Below are 27,744 nucleotides of genomic sequence, written 5' to 3' on the forward strand. Positions count from 1 at the left end.
CCAGTGAAAGAAAAAAAATTAAGATATTTGTTTTGTGCTCTACATCTTCAATTGTGGCTCGTCTACAAACATTTTCTAGGACCAGCTGTTAATGAAATCAGACTTAACAGTTATGAGTGCGTTCATGACAATATGATATTTTGTTACATTTCAACATGTTGTTTCTAGTTGCTACGTATGTTAATGTTTGTATCACTTTACATCCTGTAATAATGCGAATCATGGATTAATTTCAGGGTGTCATGCGCTCTGCGACGCTCCTATCATTGTTTACACCTGCGTCAGCTGATTCGTACTAGATCATAAAGACTTCCAAGTGAGCGAAAAGTTTGCCTCAGTAATACTCCCCTGGTCTGTATTTGTTTGAAAAGAATACATGACAACGTACGTATGGTATAGTCTATAATGATCAATTTTTATAGAGTAGGTCAAGCTTTGGGCGAGTATTGAATTTTTAGAAAACCAAGACTTCTGTTTTGTCGAGTTAATTGTTTCCACAGGGTGTGAAGTGAAGAAAAGTGTTTTGACAGTTCACTACCACTTCCAAACCTGTGGTTGTATTTGTACTCGATGGGTGCTTGACAGGTTCGAGGTCACACAACACCACAGACTAAGATGCCGAACCCTGTAGGATTACATCCAGGAGAGCAATATTCCTCCGTGGTAAGTTAGCTATTGTATGTTTATCCCGATATCGGGAATAAGGCAAGTCGGTTTATATTGCATAGTATTGCCACGTTGCAAATGTTGCTATGATAGCCGAAGTGTTACTTTCATAAGTTGAGTCATGTCATTGACATGGTAAATTCGACTAGCATCTATTGCCCTCCTTCATAAATTGGGTCATGTTATTGTTACGGTAACTACTAGCATCTGTTGTCCCATGTTACCCTAATACTCAGGTCGGAAGGGTAGGTGGGTAGGTTAGGCAAGATGGCCATGCGGCCAATGCCTCAACCATTGTGCTAGTAATGCAACCTTGTCCTCTTCGGTGATGGGAGGCCATGGACTGATATGTATCAATTTTCATCATATATATATATATATATATATATATATATATATATATATATATATATATATATATATATGCAAGTAAAACTTCAGGGAAACAGAAAATTCAAAGTCTTTTTACCTGCATCTTATGTACACTCAATGCTATGTGCTATTTGCATATATATATATATATATATATATATATATATATATATATATATATATATATATATATATATATAAAATATATATATATATAATATATATATGTATATATATATATATATTAAAAAGGATCACAATTTTGTGCATGATCAAGTATATTCGTAAGAGTCCACGGGGAAAATGATACACGATAACTTCCCAAGTGCACTTTCGTGTAATAATCACATCATCAAGGGAGACACAAGAGAGAAATATAAGAGAATTGATATATAAAGAAGAAACGTAGCTAGGACGCCATATGGTAAGCATGCAATTGTCCAAGACAGTTGCATGGTTACCATATGGCATCCTAGCTCCGTCTCTTCGTTGTATATCAACTGAGTGTTATGTTTCTCTCTTGCGTCTCCTCTGATGTGATTATTACACGAAAGTGCACTTCGGAACTTATCGTGTATCATTTTCCCCATGGACCCTTAAGAATGTATATATATATATATATATATATATATATATATATATATATATATATATATATATATATTTACATTAGAGGCTCCAGTCACAGATGAAAGTGTCAGGTCATAGTTATTGGGGAAGACATGAAAAGGTAGAGTGTTCCAAAGCCTTTAGATGTAGGGAAAGAAACAGTTATCAAAACAGCCCACTCTTCAGCTGCCAACAGTCACCCTGTAATCAGGTGATGCAGGAGCTTGCTGAGTATTATAAACAAGCAGTCACCTCTCAAGAGCAAAAACCAGTGGTACCTATAGAAGAGGCAAAGTCATCCAACATTGTGGCATAGGGAAAGTGGTTCAAGTTTTGAGGTTAGCTTGAGAGAGTTTAGTCAGACCACTTCTGACTCAACTGTCAGGTAAAGTTGGAGGTCTAGGACCACCCCAGTAATGCCAAGTATGTTCATTGAGTTAATAGGTGGAATTACAGAGTCATACTAGGAAAGAGGAAAGCTGAGGAGTTTCCAATAAACTAAGCATGTGTTTGGAAGAAAATCTGTTTCAAACCTAAACAGGACTCCCAGTTTCTTAGAGGCAGACCTGGCTGTATCTCTAATGTGGTTGTCCAAGTTAGACTGGATTTTACAGTGATGCCAAGTATGCTCACTGAGTTAAGAGGTGGAAATATAGAATCTTTGTAGGAAAGAAGAAAGTTGTGAGGAATTTTCAATAGAAAAATGAGCAGAAACTGGGTCTTGGAGATATTGAATTTAAGCAGATTTTGTTTATCCCAATGAGGTATCTTATTCAAGTCTTGGTTTATTGTGGAAGTTGTGTCAAGACGAGGTGCAGGTCGAGTGAGAGAAGAAGAATTGAAGGATATGGAGAAAAGCAGTGATGAGTCATCAGCATATGAGTGCATTTGGTTGTTTGTGGAAGATAAAAATGGAGAAGTGAAGGAAACAGTATAGAACCAGAAGGAGTGTCATTGTTGAAGGAGAAAGGGGAAGGGGCTGATCCAGCAACAACCACGGAGCTTTGTTATGAGACCTCAGTGCTGCACCCAGTCAAAAGTTTTGGAGATATCATGGGCAACTACATAGGATTTCTCAAAATCTTTCAGGGATAAAGACCAGACATTAGTAAGATAGGAAAGAATATCACTAGTGGATCCCATCTCATGGAAGTCATACTGGTGACCAGAGAGGAAACAGTGAGATTCAGTATGTTCGAGGGTATGGAAGTTGAGGAAGGATTCAGTGGCTAGAAATGGTAGATGTCAAAACAATAGGATGATGATTAGTTCTAGTTCTTAAACAGAAATGGAAGAGATGAGCAAGTGCAGGTGCAAGTTCAGGGGCACCCTGTATCAGTACATGGGGATGGATGCCATCAGGACCAGAAGCCTTGTTTGTGTCCAGAGAAAGAAGTGCTTTTTGGACAGTACAAAAAGACATTACTGGAAGGGGCATAGGATTAGTAAGAGGAGAATCGGGGTGAAGGAATGTTAGAATCATCCGAGGTGGAGAAAGAGATTATGAATAGCATCAACAATTGGACATTAAGAATATGGTATGCACCCTCTGAATATAGAGGATTTAAGTAGTAATAGATGGAACATACTGTGTGCATCACTTTAATTTTCAAGATGCCTTTTTAACGATTAGATTGGATATTGTTATACTTTACATATTTTACATACTTGTCTAATGAATATTTTTTCTCTTTCTCAAAATCCTACATGCTATTAGATATTTCACATCAAAATATTAGATACGTTAAAACTTATGAAAAAACATGTTAACCCAGATTATTTTTGATGTGACAGTAAATTAGTGATGATGTTTGATAGTGTGTCTGTAATAGCTGTGTAATGCTATTATCTTTAATTGCTGGGTGATTATGATCTGCAATGTTAGTGGTGTTTGGTAACTACAGTAACAATTGCAGAGCATGATTTGGAGGATTTTATTCTGTTAAACTAGAAATAAGGTGATAAGGGTTAAGTATATCAGGGATATTGTGGGGCTAATTAATGTAATCGTATGTCATACAAATTGAGAACATCAGTAGATTCTATCAGAACCTTACCAAGCTGAAATGATAGTAGATATTGTAAGTCTGTTATAGCTCTGTATTGGAACTAGCTTTAGGAAATGGCTATTTCTGTTATGAGTGCATTATATAGTCCATTGTAATAATAAAATACATGCAGAGTGCTGATCTGTTATAACTGATTCTAAATGATATCAAATAAAGCATTGTTAGTAAATAAGGGAAACTATGGGGTCGATTAATGCAGAAGCAGGTAATACTAAAAAAAATAATCAGCAGAACCAGTGAAAACCTAGCATTCAAGATCTTACTTAATGTTCAATATTCAAGGCAAAGAATAACAGTCACACTATTGAAAATGCACCACCAACATGTTTTTGGATGTCAGGAAACAGATGACACAGCAAACGATACATGATCCTCAGCAGGAGACGGATGATTTTGGTGTATTTCTACTATTGTTATGCCTCTCGATTTTTTTCTACGTGTCTATCTGTCTATCTCTGATACCTGTTCCATTCTGGAACTCCCTCCAGGGGTGGCCACGGCAATAGAGTCTCCATAACTAGTGAACTCTACTGCTGCCTTTAGTGCCTCACTCTTTAATGGGTCACTAGCAGAGGGCATATCTAGCAGAGTGTTTGCAAAACGTATTACCTACTTTACCATTAACCACCCCCACGTCTTCCCTGTTATACATTCACTCGTCACCAAATTTGATGTTCAGTAACATGGGACTCTCCAAAGACTCTCCAAATCATTCTTTGCGACTAATGTTGTATTCTTTAAATGTTGCACCAGCATTGCAGGACATGGTGTCAAGATTCAAGATAATGGTTATGCAAAGCTATTTTAGGCAATTACAGTGGAAATATATCAACATTATAGTAGTCTCCTAATGGGGATCATGTTGATGGTACATCTCCTTGAGTATGACAGACAAATTTCTACAAGAATAATGAGCTTAAAGATGAATTTTGACTGCTAGGTAGGTTAGGTGAGGTGTTCATGGGTTCTATTGATTTTTGAAAAGTGTATTACAGAAATATAAGTTGTTTATAGCTTTATGGAATAGCTGAAATTCTGGGCAAGCAGGTTATTGATTTAGGATCCCAGAACCTAGCATATGAGGCAATTGCTCTTCCCTACACCCTTTTCCTACATCACTGGCTCTACATACAGAGTTAGGAAAACTTATTCTATCTTCACCTCTGAGGTTTATTATTCGAATGGGGCTAGCACCTGGGATTTGGGAGATTAGATTTTTTACTAGCTCCTACGTTAGGTAGTTTTTACAGCAGATTTTGAGTGCCACATTCTGGTCTGTTTTTTTTTGTCCCAGTGTGCTTATCTTCTCTTCTGAATACAAGAGAAAAAAGTTTCCTGCCCACTGACATGAAATGATAGTTACACCTTGATATAGGGAGACGTTTGAGTATCTTACTTTTTCATTTCATTATATGTTGTGTTTCTTGATAAAGCTTTCAGAGCATCATCTTCCTTCCCAGAGGATCTTAGGGGTATCCCTCTGGATTAGGCTTCATTTGTAACAGAAACCAAAGTGTAGAACAGTATTGATAACTGTCCAAGTCACATTGAAGCTGATGATCCCCATGTAGTGTTTACAATAACAGCTAAACTTCTTGAAGACTTTTCTGTTTTCCAGAGAGGTTCTTGGTGTGTTTGAGGTGGATTTTGGCACTTTGTTCTGCTGGCTTGATTTTTGAACAATGGCTACTTCCTTAGTTTGGGGCATACCTTGAACAGCTTTTAGTTACATGCGGAGAGACTTATCCAGGTTTTGATACTTAAACGACAGTGTGGATGACAGGTTGTCTTCTATTGATAAAAGGAAAATAGTTAGGGGTGTTGCAATTCTCACTCTTTCTGTGACTCTCTTTTCCCCTCTAAAGCCATTTAGAAGGATCTTAGAGTTAGATTTTCTAGAGCCAGCAAAATTAAGAAAACATGTTATTAACCCTGTTTCTTCGAAAGAAAATATAGGTTTGGGATTCCATTACCCATGATCGTAATTTAGACAATTTGGATCTACTCCCTGTGCCTGTGGGGATTCCTTCTCTAAGAGAGTTAAATTCTAGTATGCTTGTTATTCACCATTTTAGGTATTTATTTTTGCTTGTGCATTTGAATTAAATTTATTTTTTTTTCTCTACACCTTCCTCTTTCATTTATGAATGCTTTTATGTTTGTAGCACAGACTGGAGAAGCAATGCGTTTTTTCGACCTCTCCGAGGTAATGTCCTTCAAGCAACTTTTCTTGGATTTCTTGCCCAGCCCTGCTTTTCCTTTTTTTTTTTTAAAAACCTTTTCTCTCTGTCCAACCCAGCGGCTGCCACCAATTGGCTGAGGATGAACTTTATTGATGTATTGGCAAGTGAGTGGTTCAAAGACATTAGTGCAGTTTGAAAAGGGGGAGCGAAGGCTGATGCCATATCAAGAGTTTGAGGGTTATAATGTTCCTGCTCCATATATTTCCAAGGAACAAATGCACGGGGAACATTATCTTGTTGAGAAAAGGTTTTCACCCTTCAAAACCTACATTTCTTGCAGTTTAGATTTTCAACAGCTACATATGAAAGTATTTTTCTCAGCTTTGGTTGGTGCACAAAAATCTCCTTGATGGCAATATCTTATTGTCATAATAAACCTAAACTCAAGATTTTTGGCTAAAAATGAAATTGTGAAATGTAGAAATTGCCTTATTAAGATCAAAACTTGGAAGGTTTTATCAGGAGAACATCTTGCCATATGCCCAGATTAAACTTCATAAAGGCCTTTTGGACTTAAGAAAGGAAGGAACCATGAAATCATTGAAGGGACCATGAAACCCTTTCAGCAAGGAATATATCTTCCTGGCAAGCAAAATCCATTTTATTTGCTCAGTCTGGGCTTTTTGGTACAACAAGGGATGTGAGGTTGGTGGCCATTACCTCAGCTCTCCTGAGAAACCTTTCTGTGGAGGAAATGATAGAGTTAGCATTTGGCATTTATTTACTGCCTTGCTCTGTTGGTATCTTAATTTCGACATTGTTGGTCAACCATGTTTGGTTCTGGGGATTGTTCCTTCTGGAGATGCATATGCCATTGACCCTCTGAGTAACCATTGAAGATATATATTTATATTTTAAGGTTAACTATCAGAAAGTTTTTACTTAAAACATCCTCATTCAAGTGGGCTTGTTTTCATGCTCCCATGTGACAGACCACAAAGAAGAGAAATAAAGGTTTTGAAAATTGAAAAAACTTTTCTGTCTGAGAAGGTATCTTGTGCATTTTTTCCAGGTTTTTGTACCATATTCTTTTTTTTTTTATTTTTTTTTTTATATTGACCACTTTTGAATTGACACCCTCAGTCTGCAAATTCTGCACTGTTGGGCAACCAAGAGTGAGTGGGATGATAATGTCATCTGTGGTGGTCTCTGATTGGCCAAAGGCTAGCCTGAAATCAGTGAACTGTCCCTACTATGATTGAGTGGATACCAAAGGTGAGGAAGGCAAGCTTTTCCCCACTAGAACACAAAGGGTTAGGAGGTCCTAACCCCAATTTCCATAATAAACATCCTGAAGAATCTCACAAGCTCATGGGACACTGCCTTAGAGATGTTAGATTTTTCAGTTTTCAAAACTTACATTTGTTTGGCCTTTGTTTCCAGTTTGATTTTTTTTTATATCGTAACTGTCTCTAATGTGCACATTTTATAGAAACCTTGACCATGTTTCTCATGATGCTTATCTCTCCAACAGACTGGGTTGATCTATGTCTTCAATCTCATTGTCGGCACTGGATGTTTGACCTTGCCAGCAGCTTTTGCAGCTGCAGGATGGGGCCTTTCTGCTGTAGGCATCTTGCTGCTTGCCACTGTCAGGTATGTTCTGGGTACTGTTCAGAAAATGTAGAACATATTTTCTTTTTTTTTCCCGTAGGGGGTATACTGCAAGTAGAAGGTTCTTTCCTTGTTCTTCGGGTTATTCTCACAGCAAAGCAGATGAATATATATAACATCTCTTGAAGGAGCTTTTAGATTGAAACTTAGATTACTGGGTATGAAAGAAAAGGCTGAAAACATTTGAATGCACTGAGATTCTTACTGAACCTGCAAGGAAGCTACATTTGGACAGGTACAAACAGGTACAGTACTTGATGCTGTATCAACTTTGTTGCTCTTTTCACTCGGGACCTCATGTCTCCGTCACTTCCTGTTTGGTCTGTCTTTTTCCCATCCATTGATATCTTCCATTAATTTGAACTTTTCCCTGAGTTTTTCCTTGATAATTTTCTCAAATTCTTGTTAGAATTATAATTCCTTTTTCATTACTGGATATCTAGATATCTAATTGATTAAAGTAAAACCTTTTCATGGTCACCCAAAAACTAATGAAATAGATTTTGCACATTTGAAATTGCCAAACATTCCTTAAGGCTCATTCATCAAAAACCCAGCACTGTTCTGTCATAACAGTAAACACTTAGCAAGCTAGATCTCACACATATGACTTTTTTTCCACACATACCCACCAATTCTTCCCTTTTCAGAAAGTCCTCTCCACTTTACTGATTTGCTTCCCTCATTCGTTCCTTATCCTTCCCAGTCAGCCAATGAATGCTTAGTACTTGTATTAGGTTGGCATAGTACTGTTTAAGGCCATGTGTATCTCTATCAATTATGTGTCCGTAGATGGACAAATACTTGGTGTCTCTTACCAATGACTGTTTTCATGACTCTGTAGACTTCCTACTCATTGAAGGTGTCAGAAACTGTCCTTTAGGCCCACGATTCAAGTTTTACAGTATATTCAGGCCCCTTCAAGGTTCAGCCTCTCTCCACATGACATCCTAGAATATAAGATGGAGATGTAAGAAAGTTTACTTTCTTGCTTCTTGGAAGTTGATTCTGACTGAAAATAGTGAAGAAAGGTTGGCAATAGCAAAGATTTGAGGGTATCTCTTGAGAAGAAAAAAGTGATTGAGGACTTAAAAAAAATGTTGAATTTTTGAAAAATGTTTGAAATATAGGTTATAGGAAAAAATTATGTAGTTTCAAGCTATCTATCCTATCTGTCTGTGCTGCTTCTTAGCCTTTCATGCCTCACCCGTAACAGGCCTCTGGCAGAGGGTGAGTCTAACGCAGTGTTTGCTGAGGCTCCTACCTAATGTTTCTAGTCACTACTACTATCTAATGCTCCTACCTACTACTTCTACTTAATGCTCCTGCCTAAATGTACCTACTTTTTATTTCTATCAACCGCCCCCACCATTTTGCCAAAAGGCAGGGCTTGTGCTTAGTGCTCACCGGAGGAATATCTAGAGTTATGAAGAATGAGCTGCGTGAGTTAAGTGTTGTCAAGTGTTACATATGACAAGGAGAGATTGTATGTTTGTGGCCAGAATGCCAGTAGTCTACATTTTAGTGAAGCAGAAAGAAAAGACTTGGGTCAGAGGAGTGCTATTTGAAAACTGCTAAAGTGCTGGCTCACTAAGCAAATGTCACTAAACCTTCTGATACCCAGGAAGGTAGTGCCTCCCTGTTCGTTGGCTGCCTACCAGCTACTACCTACAAAGTTTTAAGCAGCTGAGTACTTTATGAAAAACAGGCATTCATGAAATGAGGATATATTGTAGAATTGCATATATTGAGAAAGGGGAAGTTCATGGGAGACTGAGAGACTGTGTTGAGGAGCTGATAAGTAGCTGCTGTTTCCATTATGAGAAATGTGGGTCTTGGGGATAGAAGTTAGAATAGTGCGGACAGTCCTCGAATAGACCTTGCAGAGATGGTTGAGAAGATTGGTACTGTAAGCAAAAAACAGAAAAACTCAGTGGATGGGGTGCTGAGTTAAATGGTAAAAAGATTGGAGGTGAAGTGGCAGTTTAATAGGTTTAGAAAGTCTATATGGTAGTATGTTAAAACGACTGTGTAAGCTGGTGATTAAGATATTGCTTAATAAGAAAAGAGGGATTAAAACTTATAACATGTTAGTAATAGATAAATCTTAGCTTAGCTGTTACGGTAATGGTATGTTTTTGTTTGTAGACAAGGGATTGCTGGACTTCTGTAGACTTTGAACAAGGAGGTTTAAGTAAAGGAAAAGAATTTGGATTGGAATTTTTGCATGTGAGCATGTTTTAAAGAGCCCAGAAATGAAATAAGAAAGTATTTGTGGTACTTGTGGTTTTAGAAAAGGTAACTGGGCGAAACCACGGAAAGGTCTGTCGGGCATGGTTGTGGATAGGGAGCTGAGGTTTCGGTGCATTGCAAGTGACTGATTGAAAAAAGATGTAAGCTAATGTTTGTCTGTTCCTGGCGCTATTATGCTAACTCTGGAAACTGCGAAAAAGTGTGGATATATATATATATATATATATATATATATATATATATATATATATATATATATATATATATATATATATATGTGTGTGTGTGTGTGTGTGTGTGTGTGGGTTGGGCCACTCTTTCGTCTGTTTCCTTGCGCTACCTCTCTAACGCTGGGTCGACGTGCTGTCAGTGGATTTAACCAGGGCATGTGAAGCGTCTGGGGGTAAACCATGGAAAGTTTTGTGGGGCTTGGATGTGTAAAGGGAGCTGCGTTTTTAGGTGCATTACACATGACAGCTAGAGACTGAGTGTGAACGAATGTGGCCTTTTGTCTTCCTAGCGCTACCTCGCGGGGGATGGGGGATGCTATTTCATAAGTGGCGGGGTAGCGACGCGAATGAATAAAGGTAGCAAATATATATATATATATATATATATATATATATATATATATATATATATATATATATATACGTTGAAATGTATAGGTATGTATATGGGCGTGTATGTGTATATATACACATGTGTATGTGGGTAGGTTGGGCCATTCTTTCGTCTGTTTCCTTGAGCTACCTTGCTAACGCGGGAGACAGCGACAAAGTGTATATATATATATATATATATATATATATATATATATATATATATATATATATATATATATATATATATGATTACCCTAGGAACATTTTGAAAGTGTCTTGGGTGTTACTCAGGACCAACTTAATTCCCAGCATTCCAGTGTTTTGATAATACAGTCATGGAATTTGAGAAAAAAAATGCTGCGGTTTTTGGTAGTTTTAATGTGAAAATCCAGAAAAACATGCTAGTTGTTTATTTGAGTGTCAGTCAGTTATGGCACAGGTACGAAGAAGCCTCTGCATACCAACCCTCGAACTGTAGTCAGTAAACATGAAGTGTGTTGGTCAGGTGAACATGCATGTTCTGCAAGGCATACTCCTGCCGTTAACTATTTAGACGAGGAAGTTGACCACGTACAAAGTTATTTCGCCAACTTGCTTTAATAGAAAAAAAAAAAACTGCATTTGATTACGCCCCAAATGTTTGAATAGGAACGAGGAAGTTAACGTTATATCGAAGTGGCCCACTTGTAAAAATTTTATGCTGTAATGTGATTGACATCTTTTACGATACACGAGCTTCGAATTGGTGAGTAGTCGTATAGATGGAGTAGGTGTAGATGGAGTGATATGTGCGATTTGAAAATCAAATACATTTGTGGGAATAAAAAGAATACCCCGAGAAAATTAGACAGAGCAGTAGGCCTCTCGGCCTACCATGTTCGAAATGTCAAGTTGGTCTCTGTGGGACTTCTTCACCGTAACAGCGTTGGTCGACGTTTTCCTCTGGCCTCTTGACGCATCACGGACTGTTAAGCAACGTCAGGGCTTCGCCTCGTTATGGAGGCGGCTTAAGACGTAACAGCTTGTAAGCGTAACTACGGTTCTCTCTCTCTCTCTCTCTCTCTCTCTCTCTCTCTCTCTCTCTCTCTCTCTCTCTCTCTCTCTCTCTCTCTCTCTCTCTCTCTCTCTCTCTCTCTCTCTCTCTCCCGTCCTTTACGGAGTTTTATGCACAGCAGCCATGCAAGTAGAGTATCCCCTGGGCGTTTTGTTGTCAATGGTATTCTTGCTTTAGTAACAACAGAAGGAGATAGGAAGCTGGTATTTGCTTTAGATTATATATGTTTAAGGCCGTCATCTCTCGCAAGGTCCCGGTACTTGAACCATCTTCCATGCCAAGTCATTTATTTCGGCGTCTCATGTCTTTTTACTTGGACATGATCCATCTCTCCGTCCCCAAGCTTGCTTTGATACACTCTGTCACACCTACGAGTAAGTATTGTCTCTACCACGTTCTTTGACTGCTTTACTTGAATGATATACTCTGCTCAGAGCCAATAGCCCGCTTCGAGATATGTGGACGATATGATGATTTGAAGAGGTGATCCAAATACAAATTGTACTCTGGGTCTGTGAAGTGGCAGACGAAGCTCAAGGTAGACCAAGGTCCAAGGTAAGGTATTACATTTCAGTGATGAAAAAAAAAAAAGATAACACTTGTAGTGGTGCAAGAAAAAAAAATAAAGGATTGTGTTAATCATGAACAGTGCTCTAGGATATGCGAAGCAATTTAGTTATTGTTCAGAAGAGCAAACAATGTCAGGGTTCATTGCAAGAAACTTTCTTTATCCAAACAACTGACATTACACTGACCCTCTATAAACTCGGTTGCATTATCGCATCGAGAGTAATAGGCTGCCGTTCTGATCTCGAAATTAGGAAAGAGACCTAGATAGGCTTGAAAGAGCCCTGAAATGGTAACACGATTAAATTCTTGGAATAAGGAACAAACCATAGGGAGAAACATTAAGGAGCAAAGCTGTTTTCTCTAGAAACCCTGTGGGTACATGATAGAAGTTTTTGAAACACCCCAAAAAGTGATACCATCACTAGATATAGTTTGCGAAGCACACGGTGATCTGGGAACCAAAAGCAGAAGGCTGTATCAAGGAGGAAAAAATGCTTCTTACCGATATATGGAAATATTTCTTTACAGTCTGATTAGTTGATTAGCGAGCTTACCACCACTGTTTGTACATTACAAAATATTATATCGGCGACTACTTCCCGTGTTTGATGTTTCGTTAAGAGACGGAAGTGAAGTTAGAGCATTGATGTAGATTCAGAAATATCATCAGTTGAAAGGAAAAATCCATTTCTCCTAAGGTATCCAGTCAGTCTTTTGTGAACCGTCCTTTCTCTCTCACGCCTTCACTCCCCTTACAGTTTTTCTCTCTTTTTTCCCATGCTCCTGCCTCATCCTGTGTCTGTAAGTTAACTTTCACTTGCAGAGGAAATTGAACTGAACATTGGATGACCCAGCATCGTTCTGGCAAGGTGACCAACGTTTTTCTTGCGGTAGGTCGATGGTTGGTTCAGTTAGCCTCGCACCAGGTTGATAAATTTTGAATTTGATTATTTTTTTTTTGTCATATTTTATAAATTTTGAATTTGATTTTATTCGTCATAATGCACACGGACAAGTGATTTCAGTGGTGGGCGAAGAGCACACGGCCGTGGGTAGATTGAGGCAAGGAAAGAGTGCATAGTGGGTACAATACATCGATACAGGAAGGGAGCCAGCCAGTGGAACTAACCCCCCCCCCCCCCCCTCTCTCTCTCTCTCTCTCTCTCTCTCTCTCTCTCTCTCTCTCTCTCTCTCTCTCTCTCTCTCTCTCTCCCGTCTGATAAGGAGGAACACCATGAACGTCACTTGGTGTATTATAAAGCAACCTAACCCAGGACTTGCATGTATGTACAGAGGAGTCTCAGGGCTTCTTTGGGAACAGGCTCATACTTTTCTGGTGGAGAGTGAAAACACATCATAGTGTAACACAGGGCAAAGTTGATTTACAAAATTCACTGTGATGTTGACGGTTACGTAAGAAAATTTGCGTGGTGTGCCCGTGTTCAATACTTATATAAACGTCACTGTAACGATAGTATGTAATGATAGTATGGGTGAAGGGCATATATATATATATATATATATATATATATATATATATATATATATATATATATATATATATAGCTCAGGAATGTTCAGAATCAGTTTTCCACGACTTTCCACAAGTGTAGCTCGTAACTTTGTTGTGTTTTGACGGCCATGGTGTATCATTGCCTCGTACAGTTTCTGTGTTTCATACTGATGTTTCGTAAACCAGAAGCGAATATTACAGCTACCGGGTTTCTCTTGGGTCATTACCCCGAGAGTGATGTGGGGGCTGTGTGGCTATAGTGAAAAGAAGTCTGGTGAAGGGGGAGCTTTTTCAATAAGGTCATCATGGTGATTATGCCCGGCATGTGAAGGTATCGATGTCCTTTTGTTTGGAAATCATCGGTGGGCGGCAGCGTTTATCAGGCAGCCCAGATGTGTCACCCTGTGGTCAGAGGGGTGGGCTCCAGCGTTATAGGGCGAGGGTGTCGCTCGGTGGGCAAAGGGCGAGGGAGCACCAGTGTTGGCAAGTAGCGTTGGAGTGTCACCCTTGACAGGGGCCTCTCAGTGGCAGTTGGTGACCCTTTGGAGGGGTTGTGGGGGGGTGTCACAACCACATCTGGCAACACTGTGTCATTGCCTCCACTCACACACTTCCATGTTCGGCCCAACCTACCTACCTACCCACTCCTTCTATTGCCGGCTATTTGTTGCCCTTTCTCATTATTTTTCTTCCATAAGGGTTTGGTCAAAAGCCAGACCAGTCACCCCGGCAGGGTTTATAGCCGTGCTCAAGGGTCATACAGTCGTTCTAAAGGACTTAGATGTGCAAAATGGTTAAATGCATCCTGGATTTGCTTTCAAAAATCGTGTATCGTCTGCTAGGTTAGGTTACAGTAGGTGATGTTAGTTAAGGTTTGGATTACGTAGTTGATTTAAGGATGGCTAAGGTTTGATGAAGTTCGGTTATTTTAGCATACTTAAAAACTGAGAATGGGTCAGTTAAATTAGTTAAGGTTGGAACCGTTTCGGTTAGGTTAGGTAAGAATTGGGGTAAGATTAAGATTTAGATATAGTCATCTCGGTTTATGAAGAATATTCCGGTCACACTAATCGTCCTTTTCATCTGTTTATGCTTTGTAAAATGTCCGGGACAATATACACTGCCCAGTACCGGATAAGTGCACAGGCCACCAATGTATGGATTTCAGAGCCCCACATGAAACTCATATATATATATATATATATATATATATATATATATATATATATATATATATATATATCTTTCTTTTTCTTTTAAACTATTCGCCATTTCCCGCGTTAGCGAGGTAGCATTAAGAACAGAGGACTGGGCCTTTGAGGGAATACCCTCACCTGGCCCAATTCTCTGTTCCTTCTTTTGGAAAAAAAAAAAAAAAAAAAAAAAAGAGAGGGGAGGATTTCCAGCCCCCCGCTCCCTCCCCTTTTAGTCGCCTTCTACGACACGCAGGGAATACGTGGGAAGTATTCTTAATCCCCTATCCCCAGGGATAATATATATATATATATATATATATATATATATATATATATATATATATATATATATATATATGTGTGTGTGTGTGTGTGTGTGTGTGTGTGTGTTTATCCCTGGGGATAGGGGAGAAAGAATACTTCCCACGTATTCCCTGCGTGTCGTAGAAGGCGACTAAAAGGGGAGGGAGCGGGTAGCTGGAAATCCTCCCCTCTTGTTTTTTTTTTTTTAATTTTCCAAAAGAAGGAACAGAGAAGGGGGCCAGGTGAGGATATTCCCTCTAAGGCCCAGTCCTCTGTTCTTAACGCTACCTCGCTAATGCGGGATATGGCGAATAGTATGAAAGAAAGATATATATGTGTGTGTGTGTGTGTGTGTGTGATTTATGTATTTATATATAGAGTAGGAGGGGTCCCAGAGGTTACATGGGCCTGTTCTCTGGAGAAAAATTACATTATTATTATTTAACATTACTTCCAGAATTTCTAGAATTTAGCACCTTCGCGAAAGCACTTCAAAGAATTACTAAAATAATTGGTCATTGCTTGTGATTACTTTTACACCATAGGGTGAGGAGGACAAGGGAAGTTAGCAGCGTTTCGACCTAGTATATTTCTGTTGCTAACCCCTTCCCCCAACCCATCCATAATAGTCTTTCCCTTTAGATATACTTTCTCCGCGTATCTTCAGATCAAGTCGCCCTCTTGAGCTTGCCCTGTCTTGAACTGTCAGAAATGACACACTATATTCGTCGGTTGTTTGAAAGAGAAGCATGTTTTGTCCGCATTATTGGAAACCGTCGTAAAAAAAAAAAAAGATGTTACTGGAAACAATCTGTTGTAAACAGAGGCTTGTACTGGAATGGAAAATCCGCTGTATACAAAACATTTATTGGAAATGGATGTATGTTACCGAGCCGCCACGTGAGGTTTGACGATATACCATTGTCAGTGAAGGATAAATTGTTTGGTCCGGTGAAGTAAACAAAACAGTGAAAGCTACAAAAAAAAATGTCTAACAAAAGTGCACTTGTTCGTGTAGAAGAATGTGATGTTATTCAGTAAGTGAATCCTAGATGAACTTAGAAAAATGGGAACTAAGTTACGTATTGTGAGTTGAACACGGAGCCCGCGTTGAAAATATCATGGAATGTGTTACATTACAATTGATGTAGGATTAAATGTAGATACAAAGAGATAGTTTTGATTAAGTCATGGCTGCAGCAGCCTTATCTTGACATTTCCTCGCCATTGATTTTGATTATCTGGCAATTTACAGAGTCCCACAATAGTAGTCGATAAAGGAAACAGCGACACAATGCGTAGGTTCTAAACCGCATTAGGGCTGACTGAAAACTCGTGAGTGGAATCGGTTGCGAAAACTGTAGACATTTTGAACGACGTCGGTAGGGAGGGAGGTTACGTGAATGAGAACATGGGTGGGTGTGAAGAGGAACTGCCTCGCATTATGTTCTTATCTAATCATAGAATCAACCTATTCAGCTTCACTCAGGTTAGGACGAGCCCCATGGACTCGCTGAAGGAAGGGGTAGGTAGGTTGTGTTCGCGTGGTTAGACATTGACACGTAACCGTGACCTGATTTTGTTTTAGGAGAATAGGGTGGAAATAGATAGCCTTGGTGTGTGTGTGTGTGTGTGGGGAGAGGGTGGTCATAGAGAAAGGGACTGTACGTGTCCGTGGATTGGATCAGGTCTCCTGTAGGAGAAATGTGGCTTTGTGTTTGCATGATCTGGCCAACACAACATACATAAAGTTTTTAAGAGTTACATGAAAGTATTGTCTAGCGCTGGTGGGGGGCCCCCAGAGAGGAAAATCTCCCTTCTTGCACAGTACTATTGGGTCATTACAGTGCCATCCTCTTGTGAAGATATACATAAGGACCTTGAGTCACAGATTGGTTTAGGTCTTCGTATTTTGAATGGTTTGTCTGTTGTGAGTTGAGAGTCCAAGTGGGTAGGGAAATGTGTGTATGTAGGGCCAACCGGGCGGTTTGATGGAGGGAGGTTGCAGTGCGACCAAGGCGGAGGGAGGGAGGTAGCCGAGTGTGGTCCCGCTGCGCACCTGGCGCGGGAACATGTGATAGTTGTGGGATGAGGAGTTATAACGCTCAGGGGCAAAGATACTGGAGGAGTTAGAGGGAGTGGGGGAGATGCAACCTCTCCTCCTCCTCCTCTTCCTCCTCCTCATGTTTAGCTAAAACAGGACTGCTGTCGGGCACTAAATTTTGTCCTGGAATGGCCTTTATTTTTTTTTTATTAAATTTTGATAGTAAACAACTGTGTGTACTGGCTAAAAAGGCGACGCCTTTATACTCGTTGTGAAGTTTCGCCGCGCCCCCCTCCCCCCTTCTTCCTGTGTTAGCTACACCCCGCCCCACCCCCAAGTGAGGATGAGGTAAGGTGTAACCAGCTCTCTCTCTCTCTCTCTCTCTCTCTCTCTCTCTCTCTCTCTCTCTCTCTCTCTCTCTCTCTCTCTCTCTCTCTCCACCCACCCCGCCCGGCCCCAGGCCATGTCCAAACCACACTACCACTCAACCTTGACCCTCCTAACCCTCCTCCTCGTATCTCCATAACTATCCCCCTCCACTCCTCCCCAGCTACCCCCTTCTTGACTGCAGCGCCACATTTGTAACACACCTCATCCCCCTGCCATCACACACCGCCACCACCACCACCACCACACTGTACCGTAACACCACACTATCATAGAACCACAGCAGCATAAGGCCACACTGTATCATGAAACCACATTATCATAACGCCACACTGTATCACAAGACCACACTATCATAACGCCACACTGTATCATAAAACCACACTATCATAACGCCACTCTGTATCATAAAACCACGCTATCCTACCGCCACACTGCATCATAAGACCACACTATCATAACGCCACACTGCATCGTAAGACCACACTACCATAACGCCACACTGTATTATAAGACCACACTATCATAAGACCACACTACCACAACGCCACACCGTATCATAAGACCACACTACCACAACGCCGCACTATCATAAAACCACACTATCATAACACCACACTGTATCATGAAACCACACTATCATAATGCCACTCTGCATCATAAGACCACACTACCATAACGCCACACTGTATCATAAGACCACACCATCATAAAGCCACACTGTATCATAAGACCACACCATCATAAAGCCACACTGTATCATAAGACCGCACTATCATAACGCCACACTGTATCATAAGACCACACTACCACAACGCCACATTGTATCATAAGACCACACTACCACAACGCCACACTGTATCATGAAACCACACTATCATAACACCGCACATGACACCTTTTCATAACACCAGAGCTCAGCAGTTACAGCACCGTGGACGACTGGTCTGTCTCAAACAATAACAGCAGCAAACTTCCTTCGCTTTTCGTGTGGCTGTCCATGAACCAGTAGCCACCCCCCTCACCCAGGTACTTTGACACGTTTGGACAGACGCCTCTTGTGCTTTTTGTTCACTCACATATGCATTGGATTTTCAGGCATGAACAAGGGATGAAGCTTGGGTGTAGACAGTGTTGCTTTGCAGTGTTGGGGGGAGCTTGCTGAAACCCCCGCCTTTTTCCGAACGTTCTTCTTTCAAGTGGGACTTAGAAATGGAGGCTGGTCCCGGGTTTCCTGAAATCCGATTTTAAACGCATGTCGTTTATTCCATCACACGAGACACTGGAACTTATATTTTTTTGTTTTGGTAAATATCATTATGGACTAGAGAGAAATATTTCAATTGTGTGGTTTGCCTGTCGTAAAGAGGTGGCTAAGAGGGGGGGTTAAGGTTAGAGATTCTTTTCCCCCTCAGTATTGCCTAACAGGCGAAGTGGTTATCGTTCTGTTAACAGCGAGTGGGATCTTCCTTCCCACTGGGGATAGGGGAGAAAGAATACTTTCCACGTATTCCCTGCGTGTCTTAGAAGGCGACTAAAAGGGGAGGGAGCGGGGGGCTGGAAATCCTCCCCTCTTGTTTTTTTTTTAATTTTCCAAAAGAAGGAACAGAGAAGGGGGCCAGGTGAGGATATTCCCTCAAAGATCCAGTCCTCTGTTCTTAACGCTACCTTGCTAACGTGGGAAATGGCGAATAGTTTGAAAAAAAAAATGTTTAAGCTGTTTTTTTGTTTGTTTGTTTTTTCTTTTTTTAGGTTCGGGAAGAATATCCCGACCTCGCTGTTTCGTCCGCCGTTTTCGAACTGTGTCGAGTCAAATGGAAAAAGAAAATGCGAGTATTTTTCTCTAGATGCTTCTATTACGGTCCGCAGGAGTCCTTTGTGTATATGTGTATTCTGCAGCGCTCAGGAAGCCTGCCACGGTCACCAGACGGGAGCGGAGGTCAATAAAGTGGGAGTGATGTGTGTGTGTGTGTGTGTGTGTTGGCGGGGGGTAGTATGCAGGGCAGTTGAGTTGTAAGTTTTTGTGTGTGTGTGTGTGTGTGTGTGTCGTGGGCATGATGGAGTGTTGGGGCTACGTTGAAACGGGTTTTGTAGTGTTGTCACAACCTTGCAGCTGTAGGAATATATATATATATATATATATATATATATATATATATATATATATATATATATATATATATATATAATGAAACCGCTCTTTTTATATTTCTTAGAGGAATTATTTCGTTGTATTACGCATCTTCCATTCGTACAAGACTAGGATAATAACATGAAGCAGAAACCAGTACTTTATTTGAGAATTTCATGTGGTTGCATTACCTTTATGGTACATGTGTTTTTTTTTTCTAGTGGTGCATATCAAGAGACATATATATATATATATATATATATATATATATATATATATATATATATATATATATATATATGTATTGTATAAATCTACTGATACGTAGGTTCTGTGGTGTGAGGTGGGGCCCGACGGTTGTGGTCATGTTGTGGGCGCGGGTTAGGGGCGGCCCCACCTGGTCAGAGTGTGTGTGTGTGTGTGCAGCATGTGACGTCAACCGCCTGGCACGTTCTCTGGAACCACCCACCCGCCCACACACACACACACAGACACACACACACACACACCTCCCCTTGCCTCAGGAACCAGGCAGGGTTCTGCACACCTGGGAGGCCCGGGCCCGCCCGTCCGTTCTCTGGCCGGCCGGCTGACCATGTGCCTACAGGGTGTGGCGGAGGTGTGGTGCTTCAGGTTTTGGTTTGAGTTGGGGGTCCGGATGAGAGACCGGTAGTCCTGCAGCAGGCGCAGAGGGAGTGGCTGCAAGGGAGACCAGGACTTTTTTTTGTTTCCGTCGGGAGTGGTGAGGAGAAACAGTACGAGTTACACACACACTCTACTACCACCCCTCCTTCGAACTCATGATCTAACGCACAATGAATAAATAACATTTCATGATTCATATACGTGGTTCATGAATACACGGAAAATGTTACACATTATGTCAGCTGACCCCAGGGCTTTTTCCCTCCCCCCTCCCTTAATCATCTCTCTCTCTCTCTCTCTCTCTCTCTCTCTCTCTCTCTCTCTCTCTCTCTCTCTCTCTCTCTCTCTCTCTCCGCCATGCCACACCCACTCCACACTTTTACAACGACGGGTCCTTCCGTGCTTGCTCATCTTTTTTCCCTCTTGTTTAACACCAGCTCTCCACCAGGTGTCGCGCTGGCTCCGACGAAGGTTTGCCACCGTTTGTGACTGCCAGTTCCTCCGGTTGTCACTGGAGTTCGCGTTCCTCTGGCAGATAAGAACGGACGGGACGGGATAGGAATGGACCAGTGCGCGCGGAGGTGCACGAGCCAAAGGTTTTTTTTGTGTGTGGGGGGAAATCACTTTGTAGCTCCGTACCTCTCCAGGGCTGTGTAACTGGTGGCTAGGCTTTCTTAGCTTGTAGGAAACTTAGGGAGGAGGAGGAGGAGGAGGGAGAGGAGGATGGGTCTGCATCCACTTTGGTAGTGGGGGGGAGGAGGTGGGTATAGTGGAGCCACCAGGGGAGAGGCGGGGGGCTTGTGGGGGGCACATGAGCCAGGATAGATTCCTGCACGTCTTCCGCCCGAGTCCAGCCCGCATGCACCAGCGGGACTGGGATCTGGGCCCCCTGCATTTCGTATGACGCCTGCGATCCCTCGAGCGTTAACGACACGACGCCTTGAGCACGACGGCACGACACTGAACGTTAGGACATCATTGACGAACACGACGGCGACACGGGGTTTTGCCCTTGAACACGGTGTTACTACCCTTGAACTCGACGGGACCGACTTATTGAACGCGGAGGCAAGATTTTTGGGGACGGGAGGATCCATCCTGTGCGCGTTCAAGGGACACGTGCCGTCGCGCTCACTCGCTGTCATACTGAAGGTCAACAAGGCAACAATCTCCATCCCCACAGCTATTTGTAATTTAGGTCACGGCGTAGCGGTCACTTGCTTCCAAGTGTGGGTTCGATTCCCTCAGCGCGCGCACGGGGTTCGATTCCCTCCGGCATGTAGCACGGGGTTCATCAGCTGCTCAGCTTGGGTATGACGGGGAAGACGTCTTCGTCTTTTGCGCCGATCCTCACCGACCCATTTTGACGTCCGTCACCTGTGGCGGTAGTCGGAGCGGGGCAGGTGTTGTGGGGTTCATCAGGCAGCGGATCAACACTTGTGGGACAGGTGTTGTGGGGTTCATCAGGCAGCGGATCAACACTTGTGGGACAGGTGTTGTGGGGTTCATCAGGCAGCGGATCAACACTTGTAAGACAGGTGTTGTAGGTTCTTCAAGTCAGCACTTGTAGGTAGGAGCAGGTGTTGAGTCCATCCTGTAGGAGGATGTGGCGGGTGTTGGGACCCCCCCCCCCCCAGCGGTTGGAATTAAATCGCGGGCGGACGACGCTCGTAGTGTTGCAATGGGGGTTTGGTTGGGGGGAGGAGTGCAACACCTGTTTAGCCTCGGTCAACTCTGGTGTTGCGTCACGGACAGTCCTGGAGTCGTGGGTTTGCGCTTGCCGGCAGTTGGACTGCTGGTTCAAAGCTTTTCAAAGTATTTTTTGTTTGCTTGGTATTTGGGTGTCGCCATTATTTTTGGAAGAAATTCCACCGTTAATTGATTCTGTTTTGAGTTGATTTATCGCTCCGTGGGTTTGACTTGATGAGGCCATCTTGCGTCTCGTTCATCTTGAGCATTTTGTCCATATTTGATAGAACGGATACGCTCTGATTATTACAGGATCGTTGTTTGATTAATTGATGGTTGCAATTTGATAGTGGTTACGGTTGTTGCTAAGCTTAGATAAGGACGGGAGGCTAAGGGGCGGTGGGAGGCTCCCGCCCACCCGCCCGTTGATGTGGGAGGACATTTTCAGATGCGCCAACTCGTGTGTGTGTGTGTGGCAAGTCGCAGTGATTTATAGCCTTTTACTCTCCTCCTCCCGGGGTGTCTGGTGGGTGTAGCAGGCTTGCTTAGGCGTTTATCCTTCTCATCTACACGACGGAGCAAGTCCTCTGGGCAAGATGTATGGTTGCGAACGTTACCGGATCCTTTCGGGTGGGGTGGGAGGAGGAGGAGGAGGCGGGGGAATATGGATGAGGTGGTGACGTCACATGTAACCGTCGCGCGGTGGGAAGGGAGGGAGGGAGGGTGGTGGATGGGGGGGGTGTTTAAGTGGGGGGTGGGGAAGTGGGGTTGTGTTGGGGGAGGCGTATACGGGCGGTAGTCGTAACCGGCGAAGGTTTGGGTGGGGTGGGGTTGGGTTGGGGGGGATGTGAGGAAATGAATGGTTGCCAGTGTGACGGTTGTTTGGGGTGTGTGGCTGGACAGGGGGACGGAAGAGGCCGGGTTGTTAATGGAGGAGAGAGAGAGAGAGAGAGAGAGAGAGAGAGAGAGAGAGAGAGAGAGAGAGAGAGAGATGGGTGGGGGAGTTATTGAAGGTCTTCAGTTAGTACTGGTCACGTAATCAGAAATGTGATGTGGTGTTTGCACAGCGACAATTTGTAGCGGTAGTATTGCCATGGCAGACAACAACAAAGGAAGCGAGCAGGACTTCGTGGTGATGGTGACCGTGTCAGGAACAGGTAGAGGTGGGAGGTGTGGTAGAGCGATGTTGTGAAGACATTTAGGGAGAGAATATCATTGAGATGGACGTATAATGTCGGTAGGAGTAGAGCAGGAGTCAGTGTGGTTAGTGAGAGGAGAAACATGGTATGTATATATATATATATATATATATATATATATATATATATATATATTTTATATATTCTTATGAGTCCACGGGGAAAATGAAACACGAAAAGTTCCCAAGTGCACTTTCGTGTAATAATCACATCATCAGGGGAGACACAGGAGAGAAATACAACAGTCAGTTCGTATACATCGAAGAGACGAAGCTAGGACGCCATTTGGTAAACATGTGATTGTCCAAAGTGTTTCAGGTGTGTATAAGGCTGTGTTGATGTTTAAGGTTCTATTATTCGTGGAGATGATGCTGTTTAGATCTTGCTTTTAAGGATATCAAGGTTTGTCTTGTTGTTGAGCAATGCTAGTGTTATAAATTGTGGGTGGCGGACATGTGCATATATATATATATACCCGTCCCGGACGCGGATTTTCGACTCAGCGTCGTGTGTGTGTGTAGACGTGGATGGTGATGGCTTGACCTTGAGAGAGCAGAAGGTCAGGTGGTGATGACCTGTGTGGTGTTACTGGCCTGGGTGATGGGTTGGGACCTTGGTGGGTCGTGAACTTGTGGCTATTAAAAGGGTACGAGATGGGGGTAGGTAAGAGGATGTTAAACCATCTTAATATACCAGTACGGGTGTTCATGCACTGTATACCAATGCAAGATGGGTATATCCTCCCAACCTCCCTGGTTGGTGGTTGCTCATTACCCACAGGAGAGAGTTACATTGCTCGAGGTTACACCGCAAGTGAAAATGTTACCCTAGGCTAGGCTGCAGCGTCGTCCGCTGGCGGAAAAAAACAATACTGTCTCGTCTAAGGGAACTTTTATTAAAGCTTGGAGGGTTGTCCATCTGTAGCTTATTCACTGCTTCCCGCCTTTAGCAAAGTAGCGCCAGCCAACAGATAACTGAGCCTTGGATAGAGAGAGAAAAAAAAAAAAGAATCCTCACTGGCTTCCTTACTGTGTCACTTTGAGGGAAAGTATTGATAAAGGAAGGAAGGATAGCCTTCCCTCCGCTTCTGTGCCTTTTAGTCGCCGCCTACGACATATGTATATATATATATATATATATATATATATATATATATATACACGACAGGAAAATTTATGGTCACAAATGAGTCATGTGTAATGTTTTGTCTAGTGTTGTTGTGGAACGGAGTGTGTGTGTTTGTGGACTCAAAGTGCTTACACACAATCGCTTACTCCGACAGTTTGCCCAAAAGGCATTACTAGCACTTAGTAAGCCGCAGAGAGAGAGAGAGAGAGAGAGAGAGAGAGAGAGAGAGAGAGAGAGAGAGAGAGAGAGAGAGAGAGAGAGAGTCCGCCTACTGGTTTTTCCTCGGGAGCGCCCAGTCGTTTTAGCTAGGCTTTTAGTAGCTTCGTTAAATTTCAGGAAAGGAAGAGTCTCGTTGAGGACCTTCGTGTCATTTCTCTGCTCCTGTATGGAGCGTAGCCTCGATCGAAGCTCCAGCAGCTCCAGTAAGATGAATCGTAGGTTGTAGGACATGTATTTTTGCGGAAAGTGTAGGAATACTGAAGATTGTCATGACGTATTCACCAAGCTGCTTTATAGAAAACGGTAGATCTATGATAAATCATTGTTTAATGTCACAGTATGAAAACCATTGCAGGAAATAGCCGTGCGTTTCATCTACAGTAAAGTAATAGCGCTACTGAATAAATGAAATTTTATTTTGATTTTACTGCAGTTAGGCCTACAGTGAGGTGAAACTTTTGTCATAGGGTAATTAGTTACTGATATCTTTAAAAGTTCTTGTATTTTTACGTCTCATTCTGACTGTTATTTGCTCTGAGTTTGTGCCTGGTTTTTACGGTACATGTTTTGAAGTTTTAAACTCGGTATAACAAAATGTAATTTGGGTGCTATTGAGCTTTCTGTTCATAATTAGCGACCGAAGACAATCAAAATCTCTAGTTTGTATCTGGTAATTGAAGACCAGAAATTAAGGTTCAGTTATTCCAGTGTGCTTCAAGAAAATGATTGGGAAAGGATGTGTCTTCATATATATAGATGTACATTCCTATGAGTCCGCGATGGGGAAAATGAAACACAGAAATTGTTTCATTTTCCCCGTGGACTATAGGAATAGACTTGATCCCGCGCAAGATTGTGATCCTTTCCAACATAGATGTACATTTTTTTTTATCTTCCTTTTTAGCTGGTTTGACTGAGACAACAGATTTTTAAAGATATTTTTTGAGAGATTTTAGATTTTTATGATTTTCGGGTGATTAACCGCATAGACAGCCCGCGCTCTCTGAGGGTCCACACTGGTGTGCCACTGCTAATGGCGTGATGGGGTGGTGGGCTCGTGAGGTGAAGGTGAAGTGAACCTCAGAAGCATCGGTTAAGAATGGAAGCCGCTGTTGATGAGCAGGGAAAATAAAAAGGGAGGAATGTTATTACAAGGCTATGCACACACATTGTACACCTCAGGCTCGCTACACACGTGGTACGACACCCGGGCTCACTACACACATGCCCCAACACCCGGGGACCCATTACATACGTGGTTCAACACCCGGGGCCCACTACATACGTGGTACAGCACTCAGGCCCACTACACACTTGGTACAACACCCAGACTCACTACATACGTGGTACTGTGGGACCCACAACACAACAGATTATACACTTCGACCCCATCACACACGTAGTCATCTGCAGACACCCTGTGTTACATCTGTGTTACAACCCGGTCCACTACACGCGTTACTCTCGGTCCCACTACACACGTGGTGCCCTCAGGCTCACTACACGCGTGTTACTACCACTACACACGTGGTGCCCTCAGGCCCACTACACGCATGTTACTACCACTACACACGTGGTGCCCTCAGGTCCACTACACGCGTGTTACTACCACTACACACGTGGTGCCCTCAGGTCCACTACACGCGTGTTACTACCACTACACACGTGGTGCCCTCAGGTCCACTACACGCATGTTACTACCACTACACACCTGGTGCCCTCAGGTCCACTACACGCGTGTTACTACCACTACACACGTGGTGCCCTCAGGCCCACTACACGCATGTTACTACCACTACACACGTGGTGCCCTCAGGTCCACTACACGCGTGTTACTACCACTACACACGTGGTGCCCTCAGGTCCACCACACGCGTGTTACTACCACTACACACCTGGTGCCCTCAGGTCCACTACACGCGTGTTACTACCACTACACACGTGGTGTCCTCAGGCCCACTACACGCATGTTACTACCACTACACACGTGGTGCCCTCAGGTCCACTACACGCATGTTACTACCACTACACACGTGGTGCCCTCAGGTCCACTACACGTTACTACCACTACACACGTGGTGCCCTCAGGCCCACTACACGCGTGTTACTACCACTACACACGTGGTGCCCTCAGGCCCACTACACGCGTGTTACTACCACTACACACGTGGTGCCCTCAGGCCCACTACACGCGTGTTACTACCACTACACACGTGGTGTCCTCAGGCCCACTACACGCATGTTACTACCACTACACACGTGGTGCCCTCAGGTCCACTACACGTTACTACCACTACACACGTGGTGCCCTCAGGCCCACTACACGCGTGTTACTACCACTACACACGTGGTGCCCTCAGGCCCACTACACGCGTGTTACTACCACTACACACGTGGTGTCCTCAGGTCCACTACACGTTACTACCACTACACACGTGGTGCCCTCAGGCCCACTACACGTTACTACCACTACACACGTGGTGTCCTCAGGTCCACTACACGTTACTACCACTACACACGTGGTGCCCTCAGGTCCACTACACGTTACTACCACTACACACGTGGTGCCCTCAGGTCCACTACACGCGTGTTACCACTACACACGTGGTGCCCTCAGGCCCACTACACGCATGTTACTACCACTACACACGTGGTGCCCTCAGGTCCACTACACGCGTGTTACTACCACTACACACGTGGTGCCCTCAGGTCCACTACACGCATGTTACTACCACTACACACGTGGTGCCCTCAGGCCCACTACACGCGTGTTACTACCACTACACACGTGGTGCCCTCAGGTCCACTACACGCATGTTACTACCACTACACACGTGGTGCCCTCAGGTCCACTACACGCATGTTACTACCACTACACACGTGGTGCCCTCAGGTCCACTACACGCGTGTTACTACCACTACACACGTGGTGCCCTCAGGTCCACTACACGCGTGTTACCACTACACACGTGGTGCCCTTAGGTCCACTACACGTTACTACCACTACACACGTGGTGCCCTCAGGTCCACTACACGCATGTTACTACCACTACACACGTGGTGCCCTTAGGTCCACCACACGCGTGTTACTCTCGGTCCCACGACACGCGTGTTACTACCACTACACACACGTGTTACACCCAGTCTTGTGCACTGGTAGGAATGTGCCCCCCACACCCATACACCGGGTGGAAAAGTAAGGTGTGAATCACCCGGAACCTGGAGGTGGTGCTTG

At 43.0% G+C, this 27,744-nt stretch overlaps 1 protein-coding gene across 1 annotated transcript in view; it reads left to right on the forward strand.

The window, feature by feature from the left end:
• The first annotated feature begins 478 nt into the window (after nt 1-478).
• Nucleotides 479-27,744, forward strand: part of LOC139746835 (transmembrane protein 104) — a 79,249-nt gene continuing 51,983 nt past the window's right edge. The window contains exons 1-2 of the mRNA XM_071658430.1: nt 479-663; nt 7,434-7,555. Of these exons, the coding sequence (XP_071514531.1) occupies nt 616-663; nt 7,434-7,555 (170 nt within the window). The 5' untranslated portion in view covers nt 479-615. The remainder of the gene's footprint in view (nt 664-7,433; nt 7,556-27,744) is intronic.

Source organism: Panulirus ornatus, chromosome 66 (assembly GCF_036320965.1).
Source record: "Panulirus ornatus isolate Po-2019 chromosome 66, ASM3632096v1, whole genome shotgun sequence".
Lineage (NCBI taxonomy): Eukaryota > Metazoa > Arthropoda > Malacostraca > Decapoda > Palinuridae > Panulirus > Panulirus ornatus.